Source organism: Mixophyes fleayi, chromosome 8 (genome assembly GCF_038048845.1).
Source record: "Mixophyes fleayi isolate aMixFle1 chromosome 8, aMixFle1.hap1, whole genome shotgun sequence".
NCBI classification, from domain to species: Eukaryota; Metazoa; Chordata; class Amphibia; order Anura; family Limnodynastidae; genus Mixophyes; species Mixophyes fleayi.
Genome location: NC_134409.1, coordinates 44486972 through 44514464, shown reverse-complemented (window position 1 = coordinate 44514464; position 27493 = coordinate 44486972). Strand labels below are relative to the sequence as shown.

Below are 27493 nucleotides of genomic sequence, written 5' to 3'. Positions count from 1 at the left end.
GATCATCAATGGTTTGTTTCATTACTTTGAGGAAGTAATTAAACTTCTCTAATATTGGACTAGAAGTTTCGATATAAGGAGAAGCCCATGCAAGAGCGGTGTCCTTAAGTAGTAAAAGCATACACCGCACCATTGACTTTTGAATTTTCAGACTGGAAATGGGACTCATACAGTTTGAAATGCAGCTGGCATTGATTGATAAATCTGCGAAACTTTTGAGGGTCCCCTCAAAACCGGGCTGGTGGGAGAGGGAGAGCAGCAGGGGATGGTGCCGTTACAGGCACTTGTGATGACCCCTTCTCCAGCTCTGAGATATGTTCCTCATATTGAGACGGTCTAATTAGAAATTCCTGGAAACCACTATGTGTGTCACGAGTTGGCATTCAATTAGCATGGTGGTTAAACTTGCCACGCACCGCTTAATAGGTATATCTTCGGCGGGATCAATTTCAAGGCTTGAGTATCCTGTAACGATACTGGTGGTATTACCTGAAGCCCAATAGTCGAGTAGATATCCAGAGAGTAGTCAGACATTTGCGGGTCGGTACACAAGCGGGTAGTCAGACATTTGCTGGGTCGGTACACAAGCAGGTAGTCACAGATGCAAGGTAGAGTAGCAGGATCTGAGCAAGCAGAATACTCAAGCATATGTCTAAACCAGGAAGTGCCATTTATAGGCCCAAACAGGAAACAGGATCCAAGATGGTTTCTCTTTGATTTCAAACTGGTCATCTTGGATAAGGGCAAATCTAAGGACAATTACCAATGATTACCAATATAGTTTACAATGATAATATTAAAATACATATAATTAATATATCACATTAAAGTTACTAATCCAATGAGATGATTAAAGATAGTATGATAATATATTCAAATGACAAGATCAATAATAATATTTTAAAAGCACTGTTGGAAAAGTATTGAGGATCCAGACCTTCTTAAGGAAATATAAGTCTAAAACTCACATTGATTCTTCATTAGGGAGATATATCCCATACAGAATGTATACCATAGAAGTCTCAATAAATATTTAATGATACCAAACGTTGTAATCTCCTGAGTTAATGGCCGCTGATTGTTCCGGCTACACAGTGTAGAGAAAGAAATACACAATACCTCTCCCGAACTGCACTGGTACATGCCAAACGCGGCTCTCTGGCTTTAGATAAAGTTGAAACATATGTTGAATGTGGTGCGCACCACTAAATTTTGACCGGACGGAAAGAACATCTTCAGTGAGAAGTTCCTCATAGCATAGTTCCTTCCTCAGTAATAGATATCGCATTTTGTCTGCTTATAGGAATGGTTTAAAAAAGTTTGCTATAAGCTGGCGAAATGCGTCAGTAATTGTTCATTGTCTGCCTAAATGTGGATCCGAGAGACCACTGTTGTTACTAAGGAAGGACATCTGGTGGCAGAGTCTTTTTACCAGAGGAGAACCATTCATATACAGGTAAGGCTCTGTTAATGATCAAACACAGTTCTGAAACAAATAGATAAATAAACAAGAGAAGAAACGCATAAAACATAACCACTGTCCAAAGTAATACATTAAAATAAATTAAGTTTATTAAAACATAAAACTATACCATAACCTAAAAACATAAACAAATCAATTATAAAATTACGTAAAGTGACTTGTTCCTAAACACTTGTATAATCTTATGTCATGAATGCACATAATCTTAGTCCATCCCTAAGATGTCCCAGTGTTTAACAATCGTGGACCTAACCCTGCGCTCACAGCAATTGCAGTTTGTAATGGAGGGAATACAATCTTTTTTCTTCTCTGTTTCTCTGAGGATGGACCTGGTGTTAGCTAATATTATACCAGAGAAACCAGAAATCGTCTTCCAAAAGAATAAGAACCTGAAGGATAGCTTGGCCCCAGATATGTTACTGAACATAAAGAATAAGGCCAATAAAACCTTCCTGGATTTGAGTAGGTTCAACAAATTTAACCACTGTAATATTTGCAAATTTGCAAGTTCAGATGAAAAGATCTTTTATCATTTTGATAAAGTTCACCATAAAACAATTTATGAACTGTCAGACATCTTCAGTGGTATACTTTCTAGAATGTTCTTGCGGATACAAATATGTGGGCAAGACGAAACAACTGTTAAAACTTAGGATTCAGCAACGTGGCCGGAACATAAAAAACAAAGTGGACAGTCACTTGGTTTCTAAACATTTTATTAATAAGCACAACTCTGATCCAAGCTTTATCACATTCAAGGCAATAGAACATGTCCTCCTAGGCCCTAGAGGGAGGACATCCAAAAGAAATTACCCAAAAGGAGATGTTCTGGATTTTCCAACTAAACACCCTTAATCCGTATGGTTTTAATAAACGATACAAAATGTCACCTTTTTTGTAATTTATTACGTTCTTAGGGAAGAAATCAATTAGAATCCCTCAGAATATCGCGGCTGCACATTTTTACTGTTACTACAGTAAATTCTCCACTCTTTTTTCCTCGCTCCTCTATGGGGCGCGAGGAAAAATCAGCGGAGATTTCTTGTAAAACTCCTGCTGCCGCGATGTTCCTTAGAACATCGCAACTAATTGAATCTCCCCCTTAGACACGTCAATTTGTACTTTTGGCACTATGGATTTTTGTTGTCTATTATTTTATTACCTGTGCATTTATTTTGATTGTGATGCTTTTAATATGTTTGTTTTTTTTTCCTTTTCTGGTATCTCTAAGGAGTATATATGTTTACATAACAATTTTAAATACTTCTAAGATGGAGTAATAATTGTCTTTATATTGCTTTTTGATCTTATAGCTAGTTTGACAGTTTCTGTCTGTGATGGTCTTTATATATTTTTTTATATATGTAGGATATGTCAAATAGGTGATTTTAATATTAAGTCGTCTAGGGCCGTGATTAATATATACATATGATTAGCTTATATGATTTTTAATGTTATTATTTTTAACATATATAACTATTACTTGTATATTATATTCATGTTTGGTTATGTATTACTTACCTGCATGTGTTTATACATCTCAAACTGTACTGAATTTAAATAATCTCCCATGCCCTTTTAATAGGGCTGTCTAACTGAACACTGAATGATTGGTAAATTGCTATATGCCCAAAAGAAAGATCATCACCGTAATAAACAAACTACGTGCACAATCGGTTACACTTTGATACGGCCTGTACTTATCCCATTTTCAACACATCTTCCATACAGAGGCTATAGAGGTGAACAGACTCTTCCTGTAAGGTATGAGTCCTCATTTATGCACATTCAAATTGGCGTTTGTGCCGCACATGCACATTGGGAAGTGCATAGTGAGCATGTGCAAAATAGCCGCCGGCACTAGTATAAATTAATGGACTAAATTAATGGACTGTTTGACATGTAAATTTACTCTCCTGTTGAAGTCTTTTTAGACGAAATGCGTTGAAGATGAGAGGTTTACTATAGGTAACTTTCTGAACTGTATCTGTGTCCACATTAAGAGTTATGGACCAGTAGAGCAAGTTCTTGATCCCTGACCCACTGGAGTGACAACTGCTTTCTACTTTACTTGGATTACAGATAAGCCTTTGTTTCTATTACTTATTGTGAGTGTGTATTTTATATTATTTTCAATAAATCTGGTTTGTAAAAATACTACACCATATGGGATTTCCCTTTTTTCCCTATAATTATTGATGGAGAGAACTTAATAAAACAGCACTGATACAGCAAGAACCTGTACAGATAAGCAGTTTTCCTTATTCCTCTGGTACGCATATACATAGGTGGTTTGGTATAACACAACTCACAGTTGGTTTGACAATATCACATTATTTTGGTTATCCTTTATTCATTTCTATGGGCACACATGACTGAAGTGAATATATGCAGTTTGAGTTGAACAACCCAGAATTCTTGTGTTGATGAGCCTTTGTGAAAGTATACAACTGGTATGCCTTTAAATTACAATCCTATTTGGTTTTGGGACTATCCTCCTGGAAATATTACACTATTAGGTATCCCTGTGTCCTTCTTTTTTGTCTCTCAAATATAGAAATGAACTGAGTAAATTCTCATGTTAAATATATAATTACAAACAAAAATAATTATATACAATATTGCCTGTTCACGTCCAATTCAGGGATTGAACCTGCAACCTCTAGTACAGTAGTTTTTTCCTCTGGGCCACAGCTTATTGTATTAGCTAATGGTATTTTCAGAGACTTAAACCAAAAGATTTGCTTCTTTCATATTTAATTTAATAGTATCATTGAGACCCCTAGGATAAAGGGACCCCAGTGAAAATATCCAAAAGGCTTCCCTTCTGCATAATTTACCAAAACTATCACCTCCTCTTGGGGGTCAATTTAATATGCTCAGACACTGTGGTTTTAATTCCATCCACATTACCTTCCTGTTTGAGGGCAATGTGTCTCGAAAGGCTGTGGGCTTTGGGCTCAGGAATCAGTCCCCCATTGCTTGAAGCTTATGTGTAAAATTATTTATTCTTTCAATGCTGCAGTTTGTATGCTTCCACAGGAACTTTCCAGAGCGAAATTCTGCCCAAGTTCTCAAGTTTCAACACTCTTTTGGCATCACAGTTCTTCAAACTGGTGCAGCAGACCCATCAGTTCCTTCTTTGGTGGCTGAAGAAGCAAAATCTCAACTTGGGCTTACTGGGGAGGGGAGTGATAGCTCTAAACTTCTGACTATAGGGACTTTGGTCCCAAGACGAGGGAAACGCTCTGTTACAAGCTCAGTTCATCTCAAGAGACAAATCTATTTGCATCTAGTCAGACATTGCCACAACTATACCTTAAATCATCAGGGGCACATCAAGAACTCCCTAGCTATAAAGAAAACTGCCAAGAATATGCACGTGGTAGAAAAGTGTGAACCAGCTATCTTGTCAGTATTCATCCTGGTGGTGGAAAATTGGGAAGCCGACTTCCTGAGCAGGCATGCCATTAATCTAAGGGAATGGTCTCTCCACATGGAGATCTTCCCCCAGATAGTGTAGCAGTGGGGTCAGCCAGAGGTTGATATGATGGCCACTCAACTAAATCACAAAGTGGACCACTGCTGTGCGAGAACCAGGAATCCGAAGCCATTCTTACTGGATGCCTTGATGGTTCCATGGAAATGCTGACTATTTTCCCTCAATGCCTTGGGTACTCAAGAGGCTCAAGAAAGAGGGTGCACCAGTAATCCCTTTAGCAGGATACTGGCCAAGAAGATCATGGTACACTGACAATTTATGCATGGCAAATACAGAAGTGGAAGTTGTTCAATCAATTTATAGGCTCATAGTGGGTGCTTGAAAGGGTGGGGTTATCCTAAAAGGCCAGTGATAAAACAATACATGGCCAAAAGGATTAAGACTGCGATTTCAACAGGAATGTCAGTCCCTGGAACATTACAGCTCATGCTGCCAAATTGGTGAGCGCTTCCTTGGCTGAGCAGTTGTGTAGGGCAGAATCCTGGTCTTTCATCCATACTTTTACAAAATTCTCCAAAGGAGCAAGCTGTGGAAAAATAAGTTTGCTCACAGCTGTGTCTGTGCCCACCCTTTCCTACGGGCTGCTTTTGAAAGTCCCCACTGTAGTAATGTTCTCCAAATAGGAAGTCAAAGAAAATAGGATTTTTCTACTTTTTAAATCCATTTCTCTGATTCCATTTGGGGGGCACTGCATTTCCAAAGTTTTACACTCCTTTTGAGGTTGAGAAGTGTTCTATTTTAAGAGTTGTTATTCTTGTTTGATTGGTTCTGTCAGTCTTCTCCTATGGGGCTTCTGGTTTGTCATGGAAGGAGGGTTTAAGAGGGGAGATAATCTTAAAATGCACATTGTTTTGAACTATGCCCGCTTCTTCCAGCTAGCCCTCTTTAAGCCCCATCATAACAGTGTCCGCCCAAATGGAATCAGAGAAATGGACTTAAAGGTAAGTACAATAATCCTATTTTATTGTTAGTCGCATGTTTTTAGTATGTAAAGTGTACGCCTGCCGTCTTGACCTGCATAGAAGATGTACATTTTTCATTTGTAAGATGAAAATACACATGACACTCAACGTTGAAATGTTCATCTAATGTTTTCCACTACTTTATAATGAGGAGCCCCACACCCAACCACTCCATCATGGGGAGCCCACAACCCAGCAGGCAAAAAGGGGCAGGATTTGGACCCGGTCTTCTCCATCTCTAATTTAGAGGTGGTGGAGATAGAGCAGGAGGAAGAGCCATCAATACCCCCCCTCTTGAGTAATTCTTGTGTATTTAATACCATAAAAATATAAATGTCTGATATCATATGGATATAACTGTTAGCATTTGTACTGTAAATTTTTCACACATGAGCGTATATATGTCACAACAAGAAAAATGGTGTTAATTTTTTTGTCAAGCACATAATTTGGGGTGTTACCTTTATTTACTTAATTTCGCTGCCAACAATACACATTGTAAATTAAAACAAAGACTCCATTTTCTACAGCTCATAAGACACAGCTGTAATACCTACTTAGCCAATCTTCCCTTCCCCCATATGTATAGGAATAATGCTTGCACACAATTGTCAATTCACAAACCACTGTATATATTTTTTTGGGCACATAAAATAATAATCAAAACAATTGTCTTATCTGTTTCATTGTTATTTTGGTTTCTATTATCAAATCAAATAAAGTTTTTTGACAAGAGAAAAAAAGTATTGCATTAAATCAAAATTAAAAGTATTGAAAACATTTATTATTTAACCATTTTAACAATATATATAGAAATATATCTGAGATAGATATTGACATATTATTTCTCTTGACTTACCAAATTCTCAATGATATTCACTAATGACGATTCTGACAAATGTGTTGCCTTATCCCATATGATGATCAAACAGGCCGCAATAACTTAGGCATCCAAATGGCTCTGTTATAACATTCATTAAAAAATCTAAAGCTTTCTTTACATTATGTGATGTAAGACATATTCCATGCTTTAGATTGTGATAATATTTATATTTTCATCCATTGGCTACCAATAGAGTTCTCAACAACGGAAACAATTTAAAACCCTGCTTCACCACATGACGACCGCACAAGAGGTGTGGGCCATCATAATACAATCCATGGAAACCTCCTGGAGGGTTAATTTATATTTGTTTTGTTGGAGCGCTCGTCGCAATTATATCTTTTTGGTTTTATCAGTAAGTTTGACATTTAAAAAAACGTGTCTTTTTCCCCCCATATATGACATAATATTGTAGCAGTTTAGTGTCAGTTTCCCATGAGTAGTAAGTGTAAGTGTTAATTTGCTATATACAGTACAGAAAATATTTCATCAAAATATTTTTGGGAGTTATATAGTATGTTAGGTGAGTTACCAATTGGTGCAGTGAAGGAATGAATCCTATAAAGTACACAAATGGCATAACGTGAACCTAAATATGCTAAATAGCTTAATTAGTGTAGTAATTAAGAATTGCATCCTAAATTAAAAAAAAATGCACAGCAGAGACTTAAATATGGTTAATAGCTTAATTAGTGTAGTGATTAAGACTTGTGGCATAAAAATAAAACAAACATAATATAAAGATTAAATTGGGTTAATAGCATTCTCAATTGCATCATTAAAATTGCACAAATGTACTGCACATACAAAAATATGGTTACTTGGTCAATTGGTGTATGTGTAAGCTTAGATGAGGCCTTATCATTGAGAAATAGTGAATTTCTACAAGGACATATTTTGTGCGAGACTCATGTGCAGAGCCAAATAAAATTGCACAGAGTGTGCACCCAACACGAAAGTGGTGCATATCCACCCCATGCTATCCTGGACGCATCTGCAGATGTGTCTAGCTTAGCATACTGCACACAATGTGTGTTTTTTCGGAATTTATAACCAACTCTACATGAGGCAATAGATGCACATCTAGCTTTATTGCACCATAAGTCTTAATGCATAAAAATTCATATGTATTATTGAAGTGAGTAATGAATTCAAAATAGTTTGCTTTCTGTCTCATCTATTTTCTGACAGCGCTTCTCTATCATGCATAGTTCTGGAATTATTGCTTTTACTGATAGAAAGGGATGCAATATGTCTCTGTAACAGTCCGCCGAGACCAGGGACGGATTAGGCATAGGCCTTACCGGGTGCCCTAACGAGGCCGTCTCATGTATCCTTTTTTTTACACCTGGCGCCAAGAGGAGTTGACAGTAGGGGCGCGCAGTGGAGGTTAACTGACAGTGGGAGGATGTGTGTGTGTGTGTGGGGGGGCAGACAGAGCGATGCTTGCACGGGGGGGGGGGTGAGGTGACAGTAGGAGCGATGGCTGCAAAGGGGAGGCTGACAGTAGGGAAGATGAATGCACAGGGGAGGTTGACATTCAGAGTGATGAGCGTGAGGGAGGGGGGTCTGACAGTAGGGGCGATGAGTGCACAGGGGAGCTTGACAAGGCGATGAGCAAGGGGTGCTGGAGGAGATAGTAGGAGTCGCACCCTATTTTCCTATTTGAGATCTGCCCTAGGCTTCCTTGGTTGCTAGCGACTGTCCTGTCATTGGAGAGAAACAGGCAGTGAATCAGTGCTGCCTGTTGCTGAGTGGAGGCATGGTGATGTAGGCAGGGATTAGAAACATTCGATAATGGCGACCCCACAGAACAATCTATACTTTTGAGCAAGGTATTTCACACAAGTTATCTCTTAAACACCTGCAGTAACGTTGTCTTCCAATTCCTTTGTGGGGGTGACCAAAGACACTTATGTACATATGTTTGGGGCCTGCCCACTAATACAATTATTTTATAAATCTGTTCAACATCTTTTCGGTTATCTTGCAAGTACCCCAATAATGACTGACCAATTTAGGCCATATGGCTTGATACTCTCCTTACTATTTAATCCACAGACTCCTCAACCACTGGCTGTGCACTTATATAGAAATAGATATATTTTTGTGCACTGTGTTGTGAGAAGTAACTTGTTTATTATGTTAAATGTTATAGGGCATGTTCCTTTCTTCCTTTATGTACTCTCTACAGTCCATTAGGCCCTATTTTGAATACAAAAAAACACGTGCTAGCAAGTTATAGAGGGAATCCTGTAAAAGTGGGGGAAGGAAAGCATGGAGGTACATTGTCTGTAAATGGAGTTAAATTAACTCCATATTCTGTTATAAAAAATAATTTTTGCTTTTACCTAGGAGGGCATTAAGGCAAATAGGACAACAGCTTAATTTGTGTGACAGTCACAAGAATTCTCTTTGTATTATATGTATTGTATGTATTTAGGATGCTATCTTTATTGTATGGCAGCCACTAAGAAACTCTCTGTATTGTATGGCGGTCACTACAATGCTCTCTGTATACCAGTTACTAGGATGCTCTCTGTATTGTATTATGGTCACTAGGATGCTCTTTGTATTTATGATTGTCACTAGGATGCTTTTTGTATTGTATGGCGGTCACTAGGATGCTTTCTGTATTGTATGGCAGCCACTAGGATGCTTTCTGTGTTGTATGGCAGCCACTAGGATGCTCTTTGTATTGTATGGCGGTCACTACGCTGCTCTCTGTATTGTATGATGGTCACTAGGATGCTCTTTGTATTTTAGGCCGGTCACTAGGATGCTTTCTGTATTGTATGCCGGTCACTAGGATGCTTTCTGTATTGTATAGCGGTCATTAGTATGCTCTTTGTATTTTTTGACAGTCACTAGGATGCTCTTTGTAATGTACATGTATCACTAATGCTGGCCAAATTATCATATAGAGCAGTATAAACCTTGAAATACATTTTCTATGGCACATCCATGGGAGTATGTTCATTTAATTCGAAAAAGAAACCCACATTTTTTAAAATTGTTCATGCTAGTGTGTTTACAAGTAATAATAGTTTATTTAAAAGTATGTGTTTTCTCCTCTTAAATCCCCCCTAATGTTTTGCATACAGTTAGGCAGAGGTGTGTTTTTTTGTTTTTTTATTTATACCGTTAGAGCGACGGTTCCCAAACTGTGCGCCGCGGCTCCCAGGGGTGCCGCGGCGCTGTCTCAGGGGTGCCGCGCGCCAGCCATAAAACAAACAAACAGAAACACTTACCAATCCGCGCGGCGCCGGGACCCAGCATCCTCCTCTCTCACGCAGCTGTCATATAAGTGACAGGCTGCGTGAGAGAGGAGGATGCTGGGTCCCGGCGCCGCGTGGATTGGTAAGTGTTTCTGTTTGTTTGTTTTATGGCTGGCGCGCGGCAGAGGGGGCAAAGTGAGAGAGGGACAGAGGAGAGTGACAGCGTGACAGGAGGGGGACAGAGGAGAGTGACAGGAGAGGGACAGAGGAGAGTGACAGTGTGACAGGAGGGGGACAGAGGAGAGTGACAGGAGAGGGACAGAGGAGAGTGACAGCGTGACAGGAGAGGGACAGAGGAGAGTGACAGCGTGACAGGAGGGGGACAGAGGAGAGTGACAGCGTGACAGGAGAGGGACAGAGGAGAGTGACAGCGTGACAGGAGAGGGACAGAGGAGAGTGACAGCATGACAGGAGAAGGACAGAGGAGAGTGACAGCGTGACAGGAGGGGGACAGAGGAGAGTGACAGCGTGACAGGAGGGGGACAGAGGAGAGTGACAGCGTGACAGGAGAGGGACAGAGGAGAGTGACAGGAGGGGGACAGAGGAGAGTGACAGGAGAGCGACAGAGGAGCGTGACAGGAGGGGGACAGAGGAGAGTGACAGCGTGACAGGAGAGGGACAGAGGAGAGTGACAGCGTGACAGAAGAGGGACAGAGGAGAGTGACAGCGTGACAGGAGGGGGACAGAGGAGAGTGACAGCGTGACAGGAGGGGGACAGAGGAGAGTGACAGGAGAGCGACAGAGGAGAGTGACAGGAGGGGGACAGAGGAGAGTGACAGCGTGACAGGAGAGGGACAGAGGAGAGTGACAGCGTGACAGAAGAGGGACAGAGGAGAATGACAGCGTGACAGGAGGGGGACAGAGGAGAGTGACAGCGTGACAGGAGGGGGACAGAGGAGAGTGACAGCGTGACAGGAGGGGGACAGAGGAGAGTGACAGCGTGACAGGAGGGGGACAGAGGAGAGTGACAGCGTGACAGGAGGGGGACAGAGGAGAGTGACAGCGTGACAGGAGGGGGACAGAGGAGAGTGACAGCGTGACAGGAGGGGGACAGAGGAGAGTGACAGTAGGGGGACAGAGGAGAGTGACAGCGTGACAGGAGGGGGACAGAGGAGAGTGACAGGAGAGGGATAGAGGAGAGTGACTGCGTGACAGGAGGGGGATTTAGGAGAGTGACTGCGTGACAGGAGGGGGATAGAGGAGAGTGACAGCGTGACAGGAGGGGGACAGAGGAGTGACAGTGTGACAGCAGGGGGACAGAGGAGAGTGACAGCATGACAGGAGGGGGACAGAGGAGAGTGACAGCGTGACAGGAGGGGGACAGAGGAGAGTGACTGGAGGGGGACAGCGTGACTGGAGGGGGACAGCGTGGCAGAGGAGCTGGGACAGTGTGACAGAGGGCAGAGGAGCTGGGACAGCTTGACAGAGGGACAGAGGAGCTGGGACAGCATGACAGAGGGCAGAGGAGTGGGACAGAGGGCAGATGAGCTGGGACAGCGTGACAGAGGGCAGAAGAGCTGGACCAGCGTGACAGAGGGCAGAGGAGCTGGACCAGCGTGACAGAGGGCAGAGGAGGGGGACAGCGTGACAGAGGGCAGAGGAGGGAGACAGCGTGGCAGAGGAGCTGGGACAACGTGACAGAGGGCAGAGGAGGAGGACAGCGTGGAAGAGAAGCTGGGACAGCGCGACAGAGGGCAGAGCAGGGGGACAGCATGAAAGGGCAGAGGAGCTGGACCAGCGTGACAGAGGGCAGAGGAGGGGGACAGCGTGACAGAGGGCAGAGGAGGGGGACAGCGTGGCAGCTGAGCTGTGAGAGGGCAGAGGAGGGGGGACAGCATGAGAGGGGGCAGCGTGAGAGAGGACAGTGTGTCTGGATGCAGAGGGGGCAGTGTGTCTGGATGCAGAGGGGGCAGTGTGTCTGGATGCAGAGGGGGCAGAGTGTCTGGATGCAGAGGGGGCATTTTTGCATACAACTAAATAAGCATTTTTGTCCTGACCTAAATACTTATTACAATTTTTTGACCCAACTACTTCTAAAACAAGACTGCTCGGTAATTATTTTGGAGGGGTGCCTTAAAAAATTATGGAGACTCTAAGGGTGCCACGAACTGCAAAACTTTGGGAACCACTGCGTTAGAGAGACTACTATTAAATTACTGCTAACTCTGGGAACTCCCTGCTGCTGGATTCAGCTGCTCGTCTCACATAACTGATGTGTGTACTCTACCCACTGGTGTGCTGACTCTGCCTGCTTGTGTTTGCTCCACCTACTAGTGCAATACTTTGACAACTTGTGTGTTAACTCCACCAATTGTGACAGGTGGACTCTACCTACCATTACATATTGCATTTGCCTTGCCTAAACCCTATGTGGCTAGGGCTGGTGTGATAACTCTGCCCACTGTTGGCCACGCCTACCATTTATTTGGTCCCCATCTACATGAGGCCACTCAGAATTTTTTCCAGGGCCAATTTAAGTTCCTAATCCACCCCTGGCCAAGACACATCATTCTGTGTTTTTACATAACTCTTGGCTGATTTGCCCTCACATCTCTATGGTACCCTAAGAAAAGTGAGCAGTTTTCTGCACCGTATTAGCTTGCAAGGTGCGCAGCCAGATGTCTGATGGCACCTCTCAAGCTAATTAAATCTACCCCTAAATGAGATGCTTGCAGTCTCCTAGTCAACATAAATTCTCTTTATTGAGTAGTGGATTTACCAATAGGTTATGTCCAGTGTTGTAATAGCAATAACTGACTGTTTATGCTCTGACATTTCAGGTTTTTGTTATACATCTGCACTTGTATAGTTATTGGTAAAAGCAATAATTCCATTTTAAAGTTAATCAACAAAAGAGTTATTGCCTATGATTTGTGGAGTGTGTATTTTCTCTATTGGGGTGGCAGAGTATGCCATAACAATTGATATTTTAACAAACTACAGTCGGTTAAGACTGAACAGTGCCTTCATGCTTCTTATATGAAATTTTTAATCACAGGATTTATTGGTACTTTAATTTACTAAGAGTGGAGTAACACAAAATACATTCTAAATGAAGCTCTGTGCTCTGTTTAAACTTTGTGCTACTACTGAAGTGACCTATTACATTGATAAGCCGATACCAGTCCTTCAAATTATCTGGGTGGTGGCTGCTGTGCATTATAATGAACGCTGTATGTTGACAGTTACATTTCTAGATAACACCTCTAATTGGCTTAAACGGTGAAATTTCAGTAGATGTGTTAATAAAGGAAACATTAAATAATAAGCTAAATGTAGACAATTCTGATACCGAAGTACATCACATAACTTCCATAAGTTATCTAATATTAAGCTCAGGGACAACTGAAGGTGGGCTACAAGGAAAAAAGTAGGCAGCGCAAAGACTTTACTTAGCTCAAATGTTTTGGGTCTGTTCTGCAGAAATCTTTCTCATACTACATATTGGTTGAACCTCTTTATTAATTAAACACAAAGACATATCTGGCAAGATTGATGGGATAAAAGTGTTTATTGACTTTGTCAAAACACATCATGGATCAATCCAGCTTTTCTTTTAAACTAACCATGTGCAGAAACCACCCACCAGCCTAATTATTCTTTTTAACTTTTTTGTGGATTAACTCTAAAATGTAATTATTGTTTTTACCAATTTTTCGGCAGGACGCCCACAGGACATCATATTTACTGTTGTTTGGATAATAGTGCATATTATTTCCTTTACCAATGTAATCTACATTTTTTCTATAATAATACTAATATCATCTTGATTTTATCCACTTATTTAAAATAATCAGGACTATAATTATATTTCTGCTCCTTCAATATTATTCAGTTATTTCATTATTGGTCTGTGCTGCTTTGTGAAAATTTCAGCTGACCTGTTTGCTGCATCTTTTGACAGGTCCGTACCATGTATTTAAAATAATCAATGTCATGCTTTATATTTTGACCAGCACTACAAGCAAGATACTGGATTCTGAAGACCTCCCTCGAGCTGCCCTTAACCGTGTATTTTGTGTGGTGAGATGGTCACTCATAGTAATGGAAGAATTCCACTTATCTTGTAGGGCATAAACAAATCTAGGACATGAAGATTTGTACCACGCTATTTCCTTCAACCTACAGCTTATTGTGCCACTCATGCATCATGCAAACATCCTGCTTATTCATTTCCTTTTCCTGCATGATCAGCAATATCATTGGTCATATTGTGCAATCAGTGGTTTTTATTAGAGGTTTTTAAACATAAGGGGAGAAAAAAAAGAGGGGAGAGGTAGGGGGGAATATAGTGGGAAGCAGACATAACAATAAGTACCTAGCCACTAAACAATGTTGTTAATACATACTAATAAAAGTGTATTGAGGGGGCCTAAAGATGGTATATCAGTTAAGGGTAATCATCGCCATCATCACCATTAATTTATATAGCGCCACTGATTCTGCAGCGCTGTACAAAGAACTCATTCACATCAGTCCCTGCCCCACTGGAACTTAGTCTAAATTCCCTAATATACACACACAGACAGACAGACAGAGAGACTAAGGTCAATTTTGATAGCAGCCAATTAACCTACTAGTATGTTTTCGGAGTGTGGGAGCAAACCGGTGCACCCGGAGGAAACCCACGCAAACACAGGGAGAACATGCAAACTCCACACAGATAAGGCTTTGGTCGGAAATTGAACTCATGACCCCAGCGCTGGGGTCATAAGTGCTAACCACTTAGCCACTGTGTTGCCCAAGGGTCGACTAACAAACCAAGGGTGCAGTAAATGGCTCATTCATAGGGGAACAAGGCATCTCCAGGGGGGGTATGAGCCTGGAACATTCTCCATCACTTGTGAATACATTTAAAGACATCCGTTTGACTATGGGAGAAGACAGCGCTATAGAGTATAGGGTGTCTAGTGTCTCCATGCGAAAACTAAAATTAATTTTTGCAATGACTTTATTGAGTGTAGGGGGTGTGATTGTTTCCATAATTGTGCTGTTGCCATCAAAATGTGTCCCAAGACATATTGGTCATATTTTGGAAAAACTATATATGTATTATTTTCTTACATTTACCTGTTCTCTGTTTTGCCTTATAACATGTAAGATATGTTGCAAACTTATTTTTGCTAATGGTCAGCTACTTCGTACATACTTGTCTGCAGGGCAAAATATAAACACAAAATAATTTTAAAAGATATTTCTTCATGGTTTACACAGCCTTATATTCTTGGCCTCAACATAACCTACAAATGTTATTTATTGCACATTTTGTGAAATTGAGTAACCGAATACTAATTTGCGTAGTTTTTAGACAAGATGGGTAAAATCTACTTTTAGAACTGTAATTAAAATATTCCATGTCCATACACACAGAATAAAAACAGACAATGACACTTAAACCCAGCAAACCAAACATGAGGGACCTGATTCATCAAGACGGGTATACTGAGCACAGCCTGTGTTTTTTTTCTTTTATATGTTCGTAAATCGACTCAGCATGCTCCCAAATTCAGCAAGGGGCAGATCTGAAGATACGTGCAATAATGAAAACAGGTGTAGTTCTGCTCTGCTCTACTCTACACTGATAAATTACAGTGTAAAGATAAATAATGTTTTTTTAAAAACAACATGTTCCCCCCCCCCCTTCCCCCATAAAAATCAGATTAAAGCAAAATCAGGGGGGCAACAAAGCATGGGGTCCCCTCGATTTTACAACAGTCAGCACTAGGTCGGGCCAGGTGGCACTATAGCAGCATGGGGTCCACCTGCCATACTGTCAAACCAACCCCAGAAATTATTGTACCCTTCACTCATCCTACAAATACACAAGTCACCTACAAGCGTTCCTAGTGAACTGAAAGGCTGTGTTCTAATGAATTCCTTAGTTGGGGTCCCCTTTACAATAAAAGACCACCATAGAATTACCCAGCCCTGTGCTGAAAGCACTAGGGTTCTTTAGACCAATAAAATTGGTTTCAATAAAAAAGACACCATTTTATGTTGGTGCACTACAGGTACAAGCAAGCTCAGGCTGCCATCAACAGTTTAGGCATGTTGGTGCTGCATGCCCTGGCATCCAGCACCTGCAGGATCTTAATGTGCACCAATCCAAAATTTAAACAATCTATAGGATGATGGGAGTTTAATACATGAGGTTAAATGCTACATAATGCATATTGGTCCAGCCAGATAACAAAGGTAAAAGTGCTTAGTGGGCTATATGATCAAGTCACACAGCAATGTTGTTCATGGAGTCAGAGGGTTGTTGTTTTGTGTGAACTCTGTAAACGGTGGTAATAGGTTACCCTAGGGGGGTTAAGAGGCTGATTGAGGAATTTTATAAGCTTGTCCGAAGTGGTTGGTTTTCAAAGGTTTGAAGACAAGATGAAAGTCTTACTGTGCGAAAGAGGGAATGCCACAAAGTGAATGCAGCTCAGAAAAAGTAATGTAGCAGGGAATGGGAGCGGGTAATGACTGTGGATGTGAGATGAAGATCTTGTGTAGAACGGAGGTGTTGAGATTTTTTGAGACAAGTGAAGAGATGTATGTTGGTGAAGTATGTTATGTGACAAAGGGAGTTGTTTGCCACAGGCTGCTAAAAGAGGAGTTAGGTATTTAGCTGGCAGTCTGCAGAAAAAGGCTGTAAACAGAGATACACATTTGTACAGCTAAGTTAAAGAGATACAGGTGGAGGACATATGTGTGACAAAATAATAGTAAAGTAACTTACATGTTTTGAAATGGTTTGTAGCTCTTTCCACAGCTAGCAGCAGGCTGACAGGGTGGGTCTGCACTGTCCAATCAGCTAGGGCTGTGGAAGGAGTGTAAAATATTTAAACCATACTTGCCAACTCTCCCAGAATGTCCGGGAGACTCCCACATTTTGCGAGACTCTCTCGGACTCCCGGGTGAGTATGGCAATCTCCCAAATTCTGCCCACTTCACTAGGAAGTGCCCTACTTCCTAGTGAAGTGGGCAGAATTAGGTCCCAAACGCCGCGATTCCCGGTAAATCGCGGCGTTTGGCCCCAAAATGACGCAATTTTTGGCGCCACGCCCACCTCCATTGACAGGCTCCGGAAGAGAGCTGAAGAAAGTCGGTAAGTATGATTTAAACATGTCTGTTTTCATTATGCGTGGCGATCGACGCCAGACATTGTCCGGTGCTGGTCTCTGTTACTTTAGCATTAAGGTCACAAGAAAAGTATATGCAATTTTATGTTTTGAATTACTTTGCCTCCCTGACAATATTAAAAAAAATAAAAGCAAGAAGGTGTTTGTGTGTGCAACACCTGGAGTGTGCTGCCCACGTCACAGTTAATAGAAGTTTTTTAGATTGGATCGGTAATAAACAGACAACCAATATAGGGACTGAAATGGTGTATCAGTAGTGTAAGAATGACTTGCAAGGAAAATCAATTACTACTGTGTGCAAAATAGATCGTAGGGGTGAGAGTCTGATTCCGGGAAGAACAGTAAGGCTAGTATTGAAATAGTAATAGCCTGTTTTCTCAAACGCTTTTGCAGTGATAGCGACAGGTCAATTGCAGGAATATGGGAAGTATGGGCAAAAAAAGCTGAGTCTGCTTAAGACCTGAGACCTTAAGTTCCTTGGCAGTTTGGTTGAATTTATACATTTTAAATCCCAGTTTTGGGGACTAGTATACAATACAGATCCCCACTCTGGTGACACATATAAAGCAGACTCCAATATGCTGGTATGTATATTAAACTGATCACATTTCTGGTGACTGTTAGCATAGCCGGATTAAGGGGGGGCACAGGGGGCACGTGCCCCAGGCCCCCCTCTCTCCGAGGGCCCCCCGCCGCCGCGCTCCTAACCTCTGATTTTTTTTTGGGATTTTTTTTTTCAATGGCGGCCCCCCCTGGTGGCGGCGCCTGGGGGGAGGGTAGGCTTGCAGGCTGGCGTGTTCGGGGCTCCCTTCGTTGGTAGGGGGAGCAGGGTAGTAAAAGAAAGAAAAAACAAAAAAAAAAGATATACTCACCTCACCGCGGCGCTGGCGTCCCTCCTCCTCCCTCTCTGCACTGTTAACACTGAATGACAGGCGTGACGTCATCAAGGCACGCCTGTCATTCAGTGAGGAGCAGCGTGGAGAGGACCAGGAAAGAAACAAGCAGACAGAAGAGAAGAAAGAAGCTAAAAGAAAGGTAAGTAAAAAAAAAAGGGGGAGAAGAAAGGCACAGTATGGAGGAAAAAGGGGGAGAAGAGAGGCACAGTAAGGGAAAAGGGGGAGGAGAGGCACAGTAAGGAAAAAGGGGGAGAAGAAAGGGCACAGTAAGGAAAAAGGGGAAGAAGAGAGGCACAGTAAGGAAAAAAGGGGAGAAGAGAGGCACAGTAAGGAAAAAGGGGGAGAAGAGAGGCACAGTAAGGAAAAAAGGGGGAGAAGAGAGCCACAGTAAGGAAAAAAAGGGGGAGAAGAGAGCCACAGTAAGGAAAAAAGGGGGAGAAGAGAGGCACAGTAAGGAAAAAAGGGGGAGAAGAGAGGCACAGTAAGGAAAAAAGGGGGAGAAGAGAGGCACAGTAAGGAAAAAGGGGGAGAAGAGAGGCGCAGTAAGGAAAAATGGGGAGAGACACAGCATGAGGAAAAAGGGGGGGGAGAGAGGCACAGTAAGGAAAAAGGGGGAGAAGAGAGGCACAGTAAGGAAAAAGGGGGAGAAGAGAGGCACAGTAAGGAAAAAAGGGGGAGAAGAGAGGCACAGTAAGGAAAAAAGGGGGAGAAGAGAGGCACAGTAAGGAAAAAGGGGGAGAAGAGAAGCACAGTAAGGAAAAAGGGGGAGAGACACATCATGAGGAAAAAGGGGGGGGGAGAGAGGCACAATAGTGGGGACAATTAATTTAAGATGGGGTGGTTTGTGCGCTACTGAATGTGGGGGTGAGTTTGGGAAGAATGAGGTCCCTTTATTAAATGTGTCTATGAATTATTTAATGGTAGTGACGGTTGCGGGAAATAGGTATATTTCTGAAATGTAAATACTATTAATTTATTGCTTGGGGTGTTTGTAGGGAGGGAAATAGGTTTATTTATTAAATGTGAATACTATTATTTTAATGTTGGGGCTGGAGGAAGGCCTAATTATTAATCATGGGTGGTACTGATTTAACGCTGGGGGTGGCTGTAATTTTCTAAATGTACTCATTTTTTTTTTCCAAATAGGGCCCCTAACATTCCAGGATCCAGACAAGCAGCAACTAAAGAAACCTGCAGCACAGGTAGTGAAAGTGAGAAGAACAGGTAGGAGAGAGCAGCAAAGTTTGTGAAATATTGTTATTCTAGTGGGACAATCCCAATTTTTGGTGACCGTTCAATGGTGTACACAACAATGCAGGTTTTTTGTCTGTAGGAGGGTGGCCTGGCCATGCCCAATGATGCATTATCAATGGTATTTTAATTTGCGGTATCATTTCTAGTTTTAGCGTGCGGTAATATTGCTAGTTTTAGTGTACGTTATCAATGGTATTTGTAAAGTGTGATATCATTGCTAGTTTTAATGTGTGGTGTCAATACCCATTTTAATGTGGTGTTTTGATGATTGTTTTAATGTACAGTATTTTAGTTTTTGGAAGCAATGATTTTTCTTATGCAGACAAACTAAGCGAGCCCTCTGGGAGAGCTGTAAGTGTCATACTGTGGGCTGTAAGTGATGTAATGCAGGATGTGTCACTATGCCCTTAATTTTAGATCTTAGGGGCCCCTGTCTTAAGTGCCCCGGGCCCCCTGAAGCCTTAATCCAGCTCTGACTGTTAGACAATTCAGATTCCTTTTTTTATAGGTAGTATATAATGTACAGATCTCACTTCTAAAGCATCGTTTTTAATGTTGTTAACACAGATTCTTGGCACAATATTATACATTCTAGAAACAAACCTATATTTATCAAAAGTCAAGGACTTATAAGAAGGATTAACTGTTCGGGCACCAATAAATAGAAAGCAAATCTGATGAAATGGTGTTGCTCATTGTTTATATAAAAAGAACACGTTCCAGGTGAATGGTATCCTCTATAATAAATTAATTGTATAACTATTACATGCACATATTCAATATAATATACACTGCCTCAATTAATTGGTCAATTAAATTCTTTAATATACAACATATAGTACATAAAATTATTTTCCCGAAAACAGCAATAACCAAAACTAGCAATTCATTAGTCCAAGGAGAAGGTTGAGGGGATATATGTGTGTGTGTGTTTGTGTTTGTGCGTATAGCACTTGTTACCATCAGGACTGAAACAATAGAGTGCTCTGGTTGGCTGAGTATTTCGGGGAGCTGTATACTAACACCTTGAAATTATGGAACTTATAGCTCAGATACATTACAAGGCAGACTGTGAGGTCATAGTTGTTGCTACAGATTTCTCTTAGCTATCCTACTATCATATCCCTTGTTAGCTAACAAAAATGTGATACAGTCAGTCTGCTTCATAGACACAGGCTCACAGCTCTCTGCATGTCATATGGTGGCAGAGGGGTAAGAAGTAAGATGTCACGGTGCTGACAGCTCAGAGAGATGTTCCAAAATCTCTCTCCTTACTCATTATGTGACTGTGGTTACCATGGTAATCCAGAATCATAAATCATTAATAGCAGCATGAAGAAAAAACACCAACTTCTTATAGACTGCCACAGTGATGTAAACAAAATAATGTTTGCATAGAATTGCTGTTTAATTTAATTTAATTGAAGCTGAAATTTCTTAGATCTTATGAACATTGCAGTAGTAGTCTTCAGCTCTTTTATAAAAACAAATAAATAAATTCCAAATTGCATTGCTTCCTTATCTCAGTTACTTGTTCCTCTCTCTTCCTCCACCCCTGCCAGTTTTAAAGTTTGATGTCTGACATAATTTCTTTTTGTGAACCAAAATGGCCTGATCAAAAAGTTTTTGAATACGTTTGTTTTATATTCAATTTTATTTGTAACTGGAAATATTTAATGTCCCTGCACAGTAAAACCAAAAATTCACAAGACTCAGAGTGGGATATTTAATGACGGTTGTTTTGAGTGCATTGCTGTTACTATCACAGTGTAATATGGCTACTCTAGAACTCATTCTGCATAAATTTTAAGCATGACTATTTTGATTTATGACCTTGCAAAGGACGGAATGTTTTTCTTCTCTAGCAGGCTCTGTATTGTATAAGGATAATTTCTGACTGTTACTTAAAATGACATTTACTTAAAATGTGATGCAGTCTATCAGACATCTGCAAGTCTCTTGTGCCGTGAGAAGTTAAAATAAATACATATGTAAGTATTTAGGAGGCCCATGCTTAAAAATTTTTTAAACAAAGAGCATACGATTTAAAAACATCTGTCGAGTGGTATGATTACATCTTGAAAAATGGGCAGTCACTTAACTGTAATCAACACTTTCTCATTGCACGGTTTTAAATTTAGACTCTTTTATATTATTCTGAAGTTTGTGTGTTATTAACATTATGTGTTATTCTAGCAGTGTTTCTGGGAGGATAAATTCTAACTGGCTGATGGTTAAAATAAGTCTTCGTTTGCTTATATTTATATAGATATTATACGTATATCTATATTTTCATTACAAGGTTTAAACTTTATACTCTATCAGGGTTCTCATAAAGTGGACCTGTCATGCAGTTCTGAAAAATCTAACATTAATAGTACAAGTCTTCACTGATTGGGTCTTCCAGCAGAGTGACCTGCTGTGCAATTAGTGTTGTCGGTTAAAGTAAGTGTGGGTTTCAGGGGAATATCCCTATTTATCACACAGTGGGGAAGGGTATACTAAAGGAGATTGTCCAAAGTGGGGGCGGGGGGGGTATACTAACAGAATGCCCAGATATAAAATCAGTATAAAACATACTTGCTAACTTCGACAAGCTTGCCTCCAGAAGATAAGGGGTTGGTGGGCGGGGCTTGTTGAATTGTGTTGTTTGGCCCAGCCCCTAAACACATATAATCAGTTGTAGCCTATTATGGAAGAGGGCAGAGCCGTAACTTAGAATTCTAGCGCCTGGGGCGAGAAAGACAAATGCCACCCCCCTAGCCCTCAAGTTTAACCTAATTAACCTAAAATATTCCTAAATTGCGCCCCCCTTCAGCGTTGCGCCCTGTCGCACAGCCCTAGTTACGACCCTGGTAGAGGGCGGGGCCATGATGTCACATGAACCGCATCATAAGCCATCCCCGTCATTTAATTAAGTGTTTCCAGGACCCAGGAGGTTGCCCTGGTCGTCCAGGAGGACTACCAGAAATTTTGGAGTCTCCAGGACATTCCAAGAGAGTAGGCAACTATGGTATAAAACTGCCTCTCCATCTCTGTATTTCACTTCCTAGTATGTCTTATTTAAATTAGCTATTGGTGTGAGCTGTCCTAGGGGATAAAGATCCTGTTATGATAATGAAATATCATTCTAATCCCACATGCTTAAAAGCTGGTGATGATATTTCAAATTTTTTTAATAAAAGGCTACAATCCTGCTCTAGCCTGTTTCTATCACTTTATAGTGGCATTACAGTAGCATAACATCATCATACAGCTGTAATAATTAAGGCTTTAGTAGTAGTTGTAGTGACTGGGATTGCAGGGTAGAGAGTACAGTGACATAGATTTTGAGGAGACATGGATTTGGTGATAAACCCATATCAAAGAAGAGGCTGTGGCTAAATATTAATGTTGGGCAACCTGATACAATTCAAGGGCAGCCTGTGAAGTTCTGTAGCAATCAAAAGGGTTGCACACTTCCCTTAGTGATAATTTAGAACTCCATTTATTCAAAGAAAACAACACCAAGCTGCAATAACTGTTAGATAAAGTTATAACAAATCTGTCAGTTCAATATGACTTCTGGGTAACCAGATTTTCAAAAAACTTTTTGGAAGAAGTACGAGTGAAACAGGCACAATGCAATTCTGCTGAGAGGTTTCCATCCGTCAACCTATTGTGCTTTTTTGTTTTAATGTGCCTCATAAGAGTAATGTCTGTTCACCAGTGTAAGTGGAACCAAAAATAGACAACAGCTTTGCAGCACACTGGTGCATAACAGGGCCGCCTAAAAATTCTTTACCTTGATTTAATAAAGTAATCAGGAATCACTGTCAAGTTCAGTTTTATTCTCTGCTTTATGACCTGCAGAGCTTCATCCACCACTTTAGCTCTTATTGAATGAACAATTTTCAGCAGGGCATACAGCAGAGAATAAGCTTGGCGCTGACGGGTCAGAAAGGAGCATACAGAACTGCATTGATATTTAGGGGATGAAACAGATGGGGAAGAAAAGTGACAGTAACAGAAACATGAGGAAATAGGTAATACAGTCACACAGACGAATACAGACCCAAGGTGGTGCAGTGACACTTGAGCACACAAGGGAGTATTGATGCAGAAAGCTTTGGGAGATAAGGGGTAGTGACTCAGATGTGTGGACTAGGCATAGGAGAGACAAAGAGTGGGTGACAAGGAGGCAATGATAAAGATACAGTGTGGAGACGGGATTTCAGCAGAGAAATGGGAGAGACAAGATTCAGTAAAACACATGGGAAAAATTAAGGCAGTGAGGTCTGAGGGCACAAAAGATTTAGAGTAGACAACGGGGTAGTGAGTCATTAATGCAGGTGACACATGGGGCAGTCATGTGGGCAGGGCCGGATTAACCATAGGGCTAACTGGGCTACAGCCCAGGGGGCCTCGGGCATCCAGGGGGCCCTTGAAAGTGCTCAGCAGCATTATTGATCGGTCAGGGGCGCCCCCGGCGCGATCAATGCTGCTAAACACTTTCACTGCGATCCTTCCCCGGCGCGCTGTAGTCTCCTTACTGAGGAGATCTCATGAGTCTCACTCTCATGAGATCTCCTCAGTAAAGAGCGTACAGCGCGCATGGGAAGGACTGCAATGCCAGGAGAAGGAGGTAAGTGCCGTGGGTGCGGCTCGGATCACCGGGGGGGGGCCTCCATTCCCTTAATCCGGCCCTGCATGTGGGGGATACCCAAGGCAAAGGGCAGACGAGCAAATGAGACATATGGGACACTGTAGCAGATAAAAGGCTAAGGGGGTAGACAGGCACCATGCTTAGCAGGTATGAAAAAGAAGGAGGAGTATAGAGATGAAGCAGGGAGAATAAAAGGAAACACAATAGACAAAGCAGGACACCCATTAGAGTGTGGGATGATAGAGCACGTACTGGGTAAAACAATCACCATGGGAGAACAAGGTAGATGTTATATGTGGGTATTTTCTGTGCGTGTGTTTCATGTGCATGGTGTTTGTGTGATGTGTATCATTAGGTATAGGAGTGTTAGCCATTGATCCAAGATAAAGGATGAGCTATGTTATGTCTGACTTCCGACCAGTCCAGGAATACCTTTAATTTTCAAAAATTACCAATAATCAGAGCACACTGAAGGAGAAACAATCCTAATAAAAGTATTTTATTCATCAAGAATGCAGTTTTCCAATTTTACCTAATAAGTTTAGTTTGGTCCCTAGTGATGAGAGGTGGCAGCATTAGGGTTGTGAAGGGGACACCAGAAATATGTATGATATGCTGGATGTCATGGACTGCTGTACTTTAAGTGGCTAAAACAGTGTATATTCTGGAAAAATGGCAGCTAGTTATAGCACAAAATATTATTGAGAGATTAAGGAAAATATGGGAACCTTAAATGCAGCTTACTAAGTTCTAAATAATTTGTAACTTATACCTTTTATAATACTTGACTTTTTTGTCATTTTACAGACTGAACAGCAACTGCACACATTTGGACCGAAATTTAGAGGAACAAAAGAATTAAAATGCTATTTGCAATTTGAATTTATTTCATGCTGCATCAGGTGTAGCATGTGGCCTGTAGTAAAATCTAATTTCTGTAACACCTACCAGAAGACATAAGAAACAGTTTTCTTTAATATATTACTATTTCCTATGTTATTCTAAGCCCAGGACCTTCCTTTCTAGGTTAAATGGGCGGCCCTTGTGTAATAAATATTTCTTAAAAAAAATTTGTATTTAAAATATTACATTAAATTAGGATCTCCTTATTGTAAATTATGACCACTCAAAGAAACTAGGATCCTATGTACAATGACAGATTCATGGTCCACAAAAGTGCAGCTATATTAAGCAGATCAAGGTTCTAAGGACTCGAGATCAACTGCTGAATACTGTGATGCTCAATTAATGGTGTACGTCAATGGTCACACACAGATCACAGTTATCGCCCAATCGTATTTTACGCCAGTCTAAATAAACACCTTATCAATCTGGGTTGGATTTTGATCATGATGTGCCCACATGCAACCAATTCTGTCCAACTTAGTCTAAAACTAGGAAATTAGCCATCGTAATCACTTGTATGTGTGGAGGCTTGTCTAGTTTCTCACTCACTAGTGATAAAATCACTACAAAAGATAAATGATTTGCTGCCATATAAAGCACTGCTATAGGTGGTTCTCAATTGGTTTCTGAAACTGGGAGAATAAAAAAACAACTTTGTTTTATTTACACAAGATAGTGTCTGTTGCCTGATAGTGTGACCATAGATGCTCCATGATAAAAGTGACAAAATTATGCTCTTTTAACAATAGCAGAGCATTTTTAGAAAAGCATATTTTCCTGTTGACCTGTTCTTCAGGGGAAGGGAGGGAGATGGGTGTTTTTTTGAAGCTTAAATAATCTTTCAAAGTCACTTCCTTCTGTTACTGTGTCACTGTAGAGACTGCAGGAATTCTGAATAGGACAGTATGCAACCCAGTTGAGCTCAATGAAACATAACGGGAAGGAACCATGTCATCCTTCATTCATCCTGTCAAGAGTACCCTGCTGACAGCTGCAATATTATCTCCTATCCCTGCTACTGCTGCATGTGTTTCCCTTCTTCCTGATTTGCTCCATTTCATGCCAGCAACTTCCAAATCTGTCCAGTGGCTAAGGATCTCTCCAGCAATACAGCACAGTGAGACAAAGCAAAGCTGCAGTGATTTTACATCTGTCTAACTAGAACGTTATATATTCATGATGGATAATCCATTAGCAGTTACATTTCCAACCTTCTGATACAGTATTTTCAGGCAACAGTGTCTCAAAAACTCAGTGGGGGTTACAGACAGGGTAAAATGTTACATGCTAATGATCTTTTAATGTAGTGGTTTTTTAAGGGGAAAAAATTCAGGGAATAATCGAAAGCTGGCAGTTTAAATTTAAATATATATTTAGCAAAAAGAACCAATAAGTTTACAAAAAGCTGCTTGCCAAAGTGAGATTCCAATCTCCACGCCACACACACAAGCCAGAAATGTTTGGCCACGCTGATTGTAATCTAATACTAAAATAAAAACTTTTAACTGTGACCAGAAACTAGTATAGAAAAGAAAAGGCAAAAATTTACACATTAAGCAGAAACCTGTGTGTGTATATATGTATTTGTCTATATATATATATATATATATATATATATATCCACACTGGTTTCTGCTTAATGTATACATTTTAGCTTTTTCATTTTATTTTTAGATTACAAGCGCAGTCAAATTTTTCTGACTTTATTTTTTGTGTCTAAACTCTACAGGCTAGTGCGTGCGCAGTGGTAGGCCCTATGTTTTATAGAGTGTAAAGATAGCTGTTCTGGTGCTTGATTCTGTTTTGAAAAATTGCTTTTAACACTCCTGCCATGATAGAATAGAGTATTGTGTTTACTGTGATTATCTGTACTAGTGCACACCAAAGCAATCTGTCACAATGAAATGAATGAGAAAATAGGTCTCATGCCAGAAGAAACTTCTAAGTATAGCATCTTCTTGTTTATTTTTTGTAAACTATCCAAGCAATCCATTATTCGCCGTGTTTTAAAGGTACTCTACATAAGAAAAATTGTGTGTGTGGGGGGGATAAGATCAGTTGTGAGTTAAATTTTACTTTGACAGGAAGGGTATGGTTCCCCTTTATAAATGAATGCTTACATGCACAAATCTTCACAAGTAGCGTACATAAAGTACAGAACATTTATCTTATAAAATATCAAGATTATAGGTAAAATGTTGGATAATGGTGGTGACATCGATTTGTAGAGACTATCGCACAAGATGACTGAAGTGGAAAGCACCTTTGTAATGAAGCAGGCCTTGTTCTTAGTTATAAAAATGAAAGCATTGTGGTTATAGGCTCCATCAATAGATTCATTAAGTAAAAAGTTATATTTCATTTTCTCATTGAACAAAATCCAGCCAAACATTAAAAATACATAGTATTAAATATATATTATGGCGCAGCTGTTGCAACCTGCTATTTCCCCATTAAAATATATATACAGTACATATTTTGTTGTCAGTGTACCAAATATAATAAAAAAAAAAAAAGGTGAAATACACTCATGCATTTGTTTTACCGGTTCTAT

At 40.7% G+C, this 27493-nt stretch overlaps 1 protein-coding gene across 4 annotated transcripts in view; it reads left to right on the top strand.

The window, feature by feature from the left end:
* Nucleotides 1-27493, top strand: part of DNM3 (dynamin 3) — a 399791-nt gene that overhangs the window by 127108 nt on the left and 245190 nt on the right. For all 4 annotated transcript variants that reach the window (XM_075182456.1, XM_075182455.1, XM_075182457.1 and 1 more), the window contains exon 15: nt 14065-14131. In XM_075182456.1, coding sequence (XP_075038557.1) covers nt 14065-14131 — 67 coding nt within the window. The remainder of the gene's footprint in view (nt 1-14064; nt 14132-27493) is intronic.